General features: G+C 34.7%; 1 protein-coding gene across 3 annotated transcripts; it reads right to left on the minus strand.

Annotated features, from left to right (window-relative positions):
* Window positions 1–1,425: 1,425 nt before the first annotated feature.
* On the minus strand, window positions 1,426–7,132 carry LOC107853243 (glutamate receptor 3.7). 3 transcript variants are annotated; one of them, XM_047393885.1, is made up of 6 exons: window positions 6,059–7,132; window positions 3,549–4,888; window positions 3,065–3,342; window positions 2,900–2,931; window positions 2,353–2,759; window positions 1,426–2,009 (listed from the first exon to the last, which is right to left on the minus strand). In XM_047393885.1, the coding sequence occupies exons 1-6, from the start codon at window positions 6,315–6,317 to the stop codon at window positions 1,602–1,604; spliced, it is 2,724 nt and encodes a 907-aa protein (XP_047249841.1). In that variant the 5' UTR covers window positions 6,318–7,132; the 3' UTR covers window positions 1,426–1,601. The 3 variants fall into 3 exon arrangements, with proteins under 3 accessions (XP_047249841.1, XP_047249843.1, XP_047249842.1); XM_047393887.1 differs by having other exon boundaries at window positions 3,549–4,742; window positions 6,059–6,197; XM_047393886.1 differs by having other exon boundaries at window positions 3,549–4,880; window positions 6,059–6,192.
* Between the last annotated feature and the right edge of the window lie 4,690 nt (window positions 7,133–11,822).

The following is an 11,822-nucleotide window of genomic DNA, read 5'->3' on the forward strand; positions in this document are numbered from 1 at the left end:
TGAATAACAGGTAAGTAAAGATGAATTGAGAGAGTAAGTATCTATTACTCTAACTTGTGTGCACAGCTAGTTTTACTTCTAACGGAGAAGTAAAAGTGCATGAGTAATTACTAGAACAAATTTATTTCACCTAACCTTTTGATGATTTTTTGGAAATGCATGTGACATAAATATTGGTAGGTGAAATCAATTAGAACGTGCCTCCTTGTTCGTTGGGATCAGTTGTGAAAACATGACTTATCATAAACAAGTTGATCAAAAGCAAGGCATTTATTATGACGCCATGACGGAGGGCGGGAGGACGAAGGTAGTCATAGAGAAGGATGGGTAGGTTTTAGGTTGATAAGCTTCTGATAAAGGGGTGCACATGATATATTTGACGAATTTCACAACCGGATGAGAGAAAAAAATGAGAAGTTTTATAAGATATTTACATTGTAAGCGTACTTCTAGAAGTGATGATAGCATAATCCAAGGAACAAACCTTCGAGGCTTATTGGGCCTAATCGTACAATTACGTGTCATGAGCTTGGATTCTGATAAATATGATATCAAAGCTTGACACTCCTTTAATATGGTAGTGAGGCAGACCTCAATGAGTACGTAAAATTCCTGAGGGAGGGTGTGTGTGATGCCCATGACTAAGGGCGGGCTGATGAGGATGGGCACAAAGAAGGACTGAGGTTTTTAGGCTAGCAAACTTCTGAGAAGGGGGACAAATGACACCTTAGGATAATCCTACATTGAAATGAGAGAGTAATACGGAGATCATTATACGACATGACCCAAATTCACATGGTACGCGCGCTTTCGGCTCAATTATGCATAGCCTAAGGGACAAATTTGTGACGCTTGTTGAGCCAAAGCAGACAATATGTACCATAAGATTGAGTGTAATAAATATGATATCAAAGCCTGACATGCACGACCTTAATACGATGGTGAACAAACCTCAACAAGGATGCTAATCAGTCCCTTATGTGTGTGTGATGCCCATGAGGAAGGGCGCGCGGACGAGGATGGGTAGCAAAGGTCTGGCAAGCTTCTAAAGAAGCAACAGGATGCCTTAGGCGAATTCACATTGCAATGGAGAGGAAAATGAAGAGTTTTATAAAGAATAAAACAAGTTCTCATGGTACATGCACTTTTGGGCTCGACAATGACATGGTTCGAGAGACAATCTGTGATGGCCAAAACGGACTGTACATGTCATGAGTTTGGATCATGTATAGTTCCATTTTATGTAGTACTATTATCTTGTTAGTCCGCAAGGGAAAGAACGATACTTTTCCGTGTTTGAAAACAAGGTTACTTACAACTTTCTACTCTTGACATGCTTCTGTAACCACGCCATAAATCTCATTCATGTATAAATCCACAAATTTCAAAAAACTTTCTACGATACATAAATTGAAACAAGAGGAGTATCAGAAACTCTGGAAGGAGCTGAGCTTTTACATTATAATCGAGCATTTAGTATAGCCATTTGTACAAGACATATACAGTTGGTGAGTAATATATTAGCATCTCTAACTAGTAAGTATCACTAAATCTCAGTCACATGTATACTCTACTTCAATAAGAAACTATTTGAGCAAAGATTAAGATCCATTTGTTTGAGCTTGAGAACTATCATGCTGAGCAAAAATTCTTTTGATGGCTTCTTCCTTCTCATCAATAAAGTCAAAGAAACTATAGATCGCCTGTGAACATCTGGTGTTTGAGGGAGAAGAAAGGTCTGTATGCTTCCTTTTGTATCGTATATATTGGCGAATACTTCTGAGTAAGAAGATTAATAAAGCAAAGAGAGTGGCAGCACCAGATAAAAGATAGAGTGCCCAGAAGCTGCTCAGGTGAAGCTGGTTAGGCTCTGAGTCTTTTCTCCTATCTGTTGAACAACCTAATTGGCAAAACCATTTTTCGTGTATCTCTTGAAGTTTCCCACTCTCGGCCAGTTTGAGGATTGCTGTTGACATGTCTGTAGCTAGAGGAGAATCCTTTTTGAACGCCTGCATTTGAAAGAGACAAAATAACTTTCAGTTAGAAGTATAACTAGACCATAACCATGCAATGAGAAGTCTATTCACATTTTCATCCATGAATTTAAGACATTTTTCCAAACTTTCTTGTTATCTCGCGATCAAGTTTCAAGGGTATTTTGAATCTAAGGGGTCTATAAATTGAATTACTTTCTCGGCCCTTTTGTTGCTAATGGAATTAGTCATGACCAAGTCCAAGGTTGTCAATATGAGGTAATTTCACTAATTTGCACCAGTTCAAGTTATGCAACATTCTTGGAGGTGTGTTAATCTTTTGAACTAAATAAATGGTGCATGTGAATTGACCACTTACAAAACCCCATCCGCTCTTAGTAAATGGTCGGCCAATGATCCCAAAATCAGTACGATTTTGAAGGAACAACTCTATGTATGGAAGTTCATCAACAACTGCCATCACCCCTCCATTTCCTGAGCCTCGTCGCAGAACCATTTCAAATTCTTCTGGGGAGCGTAGAGATTTTAATCGTGATGGAGCTATGTTGAGAATGTCTTTCAAATAGCTATAAGCAAATGACCCAACTTGATATCCAATAAGCGAGTTGCTTGCAATCAAACTATCAATTCCTGTGATCGGTGATGAAAGTTGCTGCACTGTAAGGATCGATGTCAAACTTGCTGTATAGCTTGATGTGATCACCAGGAGTAAGAATAGCCAAGCCACCATTACCATTCGACCAAGAGTGCTTACGGTGTTTTCTTCTGGAAATTTACAAAGTAAAGTTACTTCATGCTATAGAAGGATGGCTAATCATACGGCAAACAATAATTTGAGCTTGATTCTTTTCATATACTAAGATCAATCCATAAAAGGTAGAATTGAAAAACCAAATAATACTTACGGTTTGTTTTGAAAAGTGTCGAGAAGCTGAACCTGCATGATATTTTAAAGAGTTAATAAGAGCTTGTTGGAAAGGGTGCAGGCAGTTCTATTACTATACCTGTTACAACTGAATATAGAAGGATAAAATAAATATCGGTAGTAATACTTAAACATAGGGACTCACAGGAACATTGTTGTTATCTGTCTCTTTGGAGGACCACGAAAATCATCATTGACGCGATGCTCAAGTATCCAAATGACCACCGCTATTATAAGAAATGAAAGAGCTGTAACACCCCACATTTCCCATGTAAAAGGTTTGAGGAAAACCCAAGCACTTGATTCTGAATTATCAACGGGGGCTACTATGACAAGGCCTGTAGACACATAAGGCTGAGTGAAATCAACAGTCCTTGTCCTATTTGTGACAATAGCAATGTCTCCAACGGCTGCATCAAAAACCTACAAACAATCTTCAAAAGAATGAGCTGCACTTCCATGCCTTTATAAAAGAGATAGGTGGTGGCTTGGAAATTTATTCGTCATTTACATCAGCAAGACCATAAGTGGATGGCTGTGCAAAGTTCTCTTATATAGAAGAGAATAATAGTAAGAAATAAGTGGCAAGTATTTAATCTCATAAAGAGAGATTAGCAAAATATACTCACATCAGTTGCAACCATATTCACGAGCGCATCATAATCTGGATTAGCAAGACCAGTACCAAATGGCTCAAATATGAAAGGAACATCATAAGGTACAAGCTTCCGTGCTTCATAAAAGAGATCTATGCAATAACCTTCTGCATTGTGGCTGCTGTTCAATGTCACAAATTCAGTAAAACTTGCTCTTCTTGGAAATCCGATTCTCAAAGGTCTTTCGTCATTAGCAATAACCCAACCACGTGGTGTTTCGCTCTTCCCACCAGGCCAAGTTACAATTTTGAGATTCTGATTTAATCTGTTAACTATTTGTTTGTTTTGTAGTGCTTTTGGAGGTAAAATCGAGAGACCAGAAAAATTTGACCAGTAGCCAACTGTGTGAATTTCTTGTTGGGCAATGTTAATGACTTCATAACCACTACCAATAAGATTTCTGTCTTCACTGAAATGAATCTTTCCTGTCAAGCCAGTGAAGTTTGTATGTGATAAGATATTCAGTAGAAGATCTCCACCATCAAATTCTCTAAGTTCTCCAAGCTGTAATTTCTCATTTGTTGTACCATTTAACAAATTGCTGAGAGAAAAGCTTATGTTGCCTCCCTGTTGAAGTAGGTTATCAATTGAACGTGCTACTAACCACACGGTATCATAAGCATAAAGACCATATGCAGACAATCCTGAGTGAACCAGCTCATTCTGCTGCAACTTTCTCCAGCGAGCCAAAAAAGCCCTTTTCCTGGTAGTTTGTGGAATATAGGGGCGAAGACTAACTACACCTTCAAGAGTGCTTAGATAAGATCTGTTTTTCTGGGAGAAAGAATCTAAAGTAGTAGAAAACCAATCAGTCATAAGCCACACATGATTGCTCCCAGTCATATTCATCTTCTTGACTGCTTTGAAGAATCTTAATTGGGAGTCAGGATTGATATGCACAACAAAAACACGAGGTCCTAATGGTTTCGATTGATTTAGCACATACATAATGTCAGTGATATCATAATTGATAGGTAATGGAAGCTTATATGAGATCTTTGACATTTTCTGAGCAAGTGCATCATTTAACACAGCTATACCATTTCTCCCATAGTCGTCATCCAGATATATAGCAATGACTTCTTTCCATTCATAAAAGCAGACAATGTCGGCAACAGCTTCCATTTGGTACTGATCGCTCTGTGTGGTTCGAAGGAAAAATGGGAACTGGAGGGAAGACAGTGTTGGATCAGTGGCAGCATACGAGATAAGAGGAACTTGAAGACCATTAGAAATGAAAGAAATCATATGAGCTATTGCAGAGGACTGTGGACCAATTATTGCCATCACTTGCTTCTCAATTAACTGTAAAGCTGACAAAAAGAACTGGAATCATAAACCATGCTGGAGGGATTTTTGAACATGACTATTCACTTTAGGACGTAATCTCTGTTCCTCCAGATAATAAATCTATATACATAAAGCTTTCTTTAACTTTTTTATTTTGCAGTTGTTGACTGGAATGAAAAATTAGAGATGCTTATGATGCCTACGCCCTCGTTGATCTTGTCATTTAATATGGGCTTTCTAGCTTATATAGTAAATCTTGTCAGTATACTTTCATTGAAGAAAATTTAATCAGTCAAGCATTACTTTTGATTACATCTTCCTGAGGAAGATACATTATTCTTGCACTAAAGTAGCTTAGCAAATGATGCATAATACTCCTACAATAAGTAGGCGTCTAAGTGTCTTGTTCTCCAAAAGAATACATGTCTTGTTCTCCTAAAGATTAAGAAGGGCAAAGAAATCCAAAGAGAAGAGGGAAAAAAATGAACAGAAACTAGAAGTTTAGTCAACATAATTGCTTCTTTTGCTACTTTGAAAATCTTAACAATGAAAATCATGGAGCATTGGACTAATTTGAAGAGAACTGGGGTATGGAAACTGGAAAGTGCATAAAGTTGGTTTTCACCTCCTCCACAAACCAACTAGACAAACCCACCCACCCCAACCCCTCCTCAATAATTAATGAAATAAACAACTCAAAGCATCCAAAAATAAACAAGAAGTTGTAATGGCAATTGAGGATTAGGGGTTTAAACTAGTACCCATTATGAAAATAGCTAATCAAGTAAGTGGAATTTCTCAAAGATGTCCACGATAGGTTAGTTAAGAGATTTTGGTGACCTAAATATTGCTGCAAGCTTCCGGTGGAATTAGCCGAGATGAGCACAAGCAGGACAGAACACTACTGTTATAAAAAGAAGATTACTCCTACAAGCTTAGCTTGCCTAGTGAAAAACTGTAACTCTTCGCCCAGTAATTCGAGTTTACTAAGTACAACAACAAAAATCCAGTGTAATCAACAAGTGGGGTCTGAATACCTTTACCTAGAAAAGGTAAAAAAGTTGTTTCCAATAGACCCTCCATTCCGTTTAATGAATACGAAAGTCAATTCTAAAATTATTACAACACTACTTTTCCACTAACAGCATGACAACTTTAAATTAGCAAAAGAAGGAAAGAGTTAAAACAAGTACCTCCAATGGTACCCTTAAAGACACTGCACTCAGAATCCTCCATGATCAAAATAAAATTAGTGCCATTCAGAATACTGGGATCCCTATTGATATCAGAAACTGCTAACTCCATAGCAGTCTTGGCTGCCCTACCAATAACTGAATCAAAAGCAAAAACTGCACCAACATTCACAACATCAGGTCTTTCACAGTTCCCATGATTACTCTGTAGTTCCCAAATGAAAACAAACAGTGGCAACACTGCCCCAAGAATCTTCATTAATTCCACCACTTCAAAAAACTCAATAAATGGATAAAATTTGGAACTTTACTCAAGAAACAACAAAAATAACAACAACAACATCCCAATGTAATCCCACAAGTGGGGTCTGAAGAGGGTAGAATGTACGCAGACGTTACAAGGTAGAGGGGCTGTTTCTGATAGACTCTCAACTAACTGGTACTTTACTCAAGAAACCATTTGGAAAACTCATAAAATTGATAAAGCTTGCAACTTTACGCAAGAAACCATTTGGGGTTTGAGAAAAAAGGGGTAACTAATTTCAAGTATGTCAAATCAAGAATGCCAGTCTTGATTTCAAGAAACTTGAAAAGGAACAATGTTAAGTTTCATGTGAGAAATTGGAAGAACCCCATTAACTCTAGACAGTTTAAAAATGAGAAAAACATGATGATATATAGTACTAATGAATTGTTGAATCTTCAAACTAATGAAGCGGCCTTTAAGAAATTGTATTTGGAAAGAGATAGGTGTTCCAATGAGAGAATACGCAAGGTCGTACAAGGGGTTGATGAAATTATTATTTAGACCTTGTGAAAAATAAGGATCATATTCCCATAAGGGAGCAGGTAAGGAGAAGATTAGAGAGAATCTAATACTCTTCTTAATTACTATTGGAAGAGAAAAAGATATTTAATAATTGTATGAACTGACAAACATGTATAGGATAATGATCCAGTTGCACTTTTGTTAGATATCTCTTTTACATTTCTTTTTCAAATGTGTACACATTGCTAACAAAGAGAATGCTCTCTCAATGAATTAATGATAGATCTACTACTGTCAACAACCACGACTCATATGGAAAAAATATTCAAAATATATAATTATTTCATTCATCTTATAAAACAAGAACAAATAAAGAAAAAGAATATAGAGAAAAGACAGTAATTGTTATTTCTCTTGAGGGATTTTGATGTGTGATTTACAATAAAGAAACCTTTCTATTTATAAGAAAAATTTACTCCTAATTTTTTACTAAAAGACAATACTTCAAATCCTGATAGATATTCACTATAATGTAAATATATTTATCTATTTGATAGATAATGTGTCTTGTTAAAACCTTACTAAAAAAATTTAGTGAAGGAAAAAATGTACACATCTCTAACAATACGCATATAGGTTGCCTCATTAAAAATCTTACAAGGAAAATCCAGTGGAACAAAACCTCACAAGGAAAAAAGAGTACAGCACGTATTAACTCCCCCTAATGAGAACATCCTTAAACCTTTGCATCCTGATCTTGTGCACCATCTTCTTGAAAGTTACAATTGGAGGAGACTTGGTGAATAAAGCAACCACATTATCACTTGAATGAATCTGCTGCATGTTAATATCACCGTTCTTTTATATTTCGTGTATGTAGAAATGCTTTAATGAAATGTGTTTCGTTCCATCTCCTTTCATGAATCATCCATTCAGATGTGTTATGCATGTTACATTATGTATGTATAAAATTGTGGCTACATTGTCACATTTCAAATCACATTTTTCTCGAACGAGATGTATTATGGAGCTCAACCACACACACTTTTGGCTTGCTTTATGAATAGCTATAATCTCAGCATGATTCGATGAAGTGGCTACGATAGACTGCTTTGTATATTTCCAAGAATGACAGTACCACCACATATAAACACATAGCCTGTTTGAGACCAAGCTTTATGCGGATCAGATAAGTACCTAATATCAGCATAACCAAGAAGATTGAGACTGCAATTTTTAGAATAAAACAAACTCATTGTTTGATCTCATTTCGATGTCTCCTAGTAGGAGTTGAACTATACCTTGCTAACAAATTGAGCGAAAGGCTATATTGAGTCTTGTAATATTTTACAAGATACATGAGTGCACCAATTGTACTAAGATATGGTACTTCACAACCAATCTAATTTGGTATATTTCTCATTTTAGCAAATAATCTATTATTTTTGAAAACTCTCCAAGAGTTTCAACAATATTCAGACCATCAATTTATCCCTTATAAGGATAATAAACAAGTTTCCCAGTAACTTTATATGCTTTAGTCATTTTGAGTCCTTCAAGAATTTTCATATGAATTTTTGTCAAGTGACAATATCAATATGTGTGACATCTTCAAGTGTATGAACTGCAAATCAAATAAGTGTTATGTTTATCAAGATGCATCCTTTCATGTCACTTGATAAATGTTTCTATGTCAGCATGCTTAAATTAACTTAGAATTCAAATCCTCATAATCTTTCACAATATTGCATCAATATTGTATCAAAGATATCATCGATGGTTTCTCATTTTGTATCGGTTCGCAATTTGGCATAACATTTTGAGATTTCATCACTTCATTATTTTCAGGTACCTGAACCTTTCATAAAGTTTCATGAAGTGTTATGTCGTAGACTCTTCAAGAGCACATTACCTTCTTATTATGATTATTTGCTCCTTGTTTCATTTGGAACCGATTAGTCTACCATGTTTCATGCATGCATAGACTTTGTCATTCAAGGACACAAAATAGGAGCACTTGCAGCTTAAATATGAGATGTTTTCGGCATATGACTTGAATTATCTTATGAATGGGGATCTTATGATAATTCCTAACATATTTATAGCTGCTTATAATCTCCCCCTTATGTTAGGAAAACTAACATACATTCTCCTTCTTCTTTGAGGAATTCATCTTTGTGTATCATGGCATATTCATTGATCGTATACCACACATTAACTATTAGATGAACGACATGTGATTCCTAACTTAGAACCAACTTTGAGGGAAAATTAATCATAATTTATTGGTTTGATGCATACAAGTACTTTTGTATATAATATTTCAAATCAACACATGAAGCTTTTGTTCTCAATGGTTTAACTATTTATTGAACGCATTTGATGCTAAACCATGATCATCAAGATGAATTGTCTTAATTGCATCATCTGAAAGTTATGCTTTTAACTCAATTTTATTGAGCAAACAACTTTATAAATGTCAAACTGTAGGTTGATAATAAACACACATGTGATCATCTTATAGTGATGCATCTTAATAGATCACATAACTGGTGAACGGGCCCATATTCACCTTTTATATTTTTCAGATTTTAAGGTATCCAATCTCAATATTAGTTAGTCCAACCAACTTATTATGAGAATAAGCAACATTAAAAGTAATGAAGAATTTTCTAATTCTTCAATATATGTTACACACTCAGTATGCACATCTTTGGGATGTCGCAATCGTTCATATAAATTTATGAACTTTTATACTAGTAAACTCCAAGTTTACCATGACATGTACCTTTCTTCTTTAATAAATTTCAGATTTACTATTACATGAATAAATTTCAGATTTACTACTTCAGAAGTAGATTTCAAAATAACTTTTCTCAATTATTCAGTCTCTTTCGGAAGTGAGTTGTGATATCATCACAATCAAGTGCACATTTGTATTAATAAGCTTCTCATTCCCCAGGAATGGAGTATAATCATGCTTTAAGCGTATCAAATTATGATAGCTACTACAAAAGCAAATTGAGGCATACATATGATTTATTGCTACCACATTCAATTTAAGGAATGGAGCATATTTAATGAGACATGTTTCACTAAATACTCATTATTTTGCCTTAGCCATCATAATATCATCAATATGGCCTATTGAGATTCAAACTCAACGTCTTATCCATATAAAAGTGCTTAGGCATAAATCGATGGGACTTGAACCCAACATATTATCATCCCTTTTGACAATATTATTCTTGAGGAATAAATTTTAAACATAAATGGTTTCAAATCAATTATTTTTCCTCAAATCCAACAATAATTATATTATTAGTAGCAAAAGACAAAGAACATAAGGAATTACTAACTTTGAAATTATCTTTAGATTTATAATCTCACTATGGCAGAGTCTCGTGCTGATAACATGCTATAAAATAATAAAGAATAGAGAAGAAGGAGAATAAGAATAGAGAGTAATTGTTATTTTTCTTGAGGGATTTTGATGTGTGATTTACAATGAAGAAACCCTTCTATTTATAGGAAAAATTTACTCCTAGTTTCTCACTAAAAGACAGTTACTTCAAATCCTGATAGATATCAGCTAGATCTTGATAGACATTTACTATAATGTAAATACTTTTATAACATTTCACTTTTACTTATCTAATATTTTAAATATTAATTTTAAATAGTTGCACACCATCTAGAACGTCTATGTCTTGTTGTCCACACTCAAAATAAGCTGAAGTAAATTTTACCTTAGGTCAAGTTGAAAGACATATTTATATTTTTATTTTTTTGTTAAATTCACGCACATCTCTTGAGAAAATATTTATTAAGAAACTAAGAATTCCTAGTAAATGAAAAGCATTTTTACTAATTTATTCTTAATAAATATCTGAGAAAATGACCAAAAGCCCCCCAACCTTTACCCCAAATTCCAACTACACACTTATACTTTGCGGGGGTCCTATAACCCCCCTGAACTATTTAAAAATGAAATATATGCCCCTCTACAAACTGATACCCAGATTTGTACAATTGGGTGCTGCATATGCCTATCAGCTTATGCCATGTAATATTGTTATTTTTTTGATATAAAAAATATTTTTATCCTACTTTTTTCTTATTTTTTTTTTTATCATTTTTATCATTTTTTAATTTTTATCCTACTTCAATCCATGGAATCAAAATCATTGCCAGCGAAACCTACAATTAAAGATGTCCAAGACACTGCACTATCATCATCCAACTCATCAAAAACTTGTTCTGCCTCTATCACATTCCCACATTTAGCATAAAGATCCAAAAGGGCATCTCTTATATGAAGATTCAGAAGAAGATGATGACTTCATCTACCTTCAATTAACCCTCAATAAAATTCCACCAAACAACTCACTATCCCTCACAAAATCATCCTTTCCCATTCTCTTCGATACTTCTCTAACATTTATCTCATCATTGCTGATAAACCCAAAAGATGCCACAACTCAAAATTTATTCTTGATTCTAAAACAAACAATTTCAACAAACCCCACAACTCAAAATTCAACAATTTCAATAAACCCTACAACTCGAAATTCAATCTTGATGCAAAAACAAACAAAATCAAGAAACCCACAACTCAAAAATCAATCTTGATGCTGAAACAGTGCCAAAAATGCTTAAATATGAATATTGATTTTGAGATATAATATTGATTTCATGGTTTGGAATCATTTCACTCGATCCGGAATCCTCATGAGACATATGTAACACCCCACATTTTACATGTACTAGTAATGTTCACATAAAATGACATACGACTTGATTTAATTACTACCAAAATTTTTCAAGTGTTCAAGTGTTGGATTGGGGCACTATATGGAAATCTATTTAGAGACTGTGGCCTTAAACGGAGAAAATCATTGACATGCTTATGGAACTTAGGAAGCTAGCAGGTGAGTCACCTGTGTGTTTAGCTTAAAAATTATATATCATGAGGGAGAAGAATTCATTCATAAG

The sequence above is a fragment of the Capsicum annuum genome, chromosome 7 (genome assembly GCF_002878395.1).
Source record: "Capsicum annuum cultivar UCD-10X-F1 chromosome 7, UCD10Xv1.1, whole genome shotgun sequence".
Taxonomy (NCBI): Eukaryota; Viridiplantae; Streptophyta; class Magnoliopsida; order Solanales; family Solanaceae; genus Capsicum; species Capsicum annuum.

Bases quoted from the DNA above. Each gene is read 5' to 3' on its own strand.
- LOC107853243 (XM_047393885.1), bottom strand. From the start codon at position 6,317: ATGAAGATTCTTGGGGCAGTGTTGCCACTGTTTGTTTTCATTTGGGAA. The intron at 3,343-3,548 runs GTGAGTATATTT...GATTGTTTGTAG, and splicing joins TGAATATGGTTGCAACTGAT to GTTTTTGATGCAGCCGTTGG. The intron at 2,932-3,064 runs GTGAGTCCCTAT...AATATCATGCAG, and splicing joins CAGATAACAACAATGTTCCT to GTTCAGCTTCTCGACACTTT.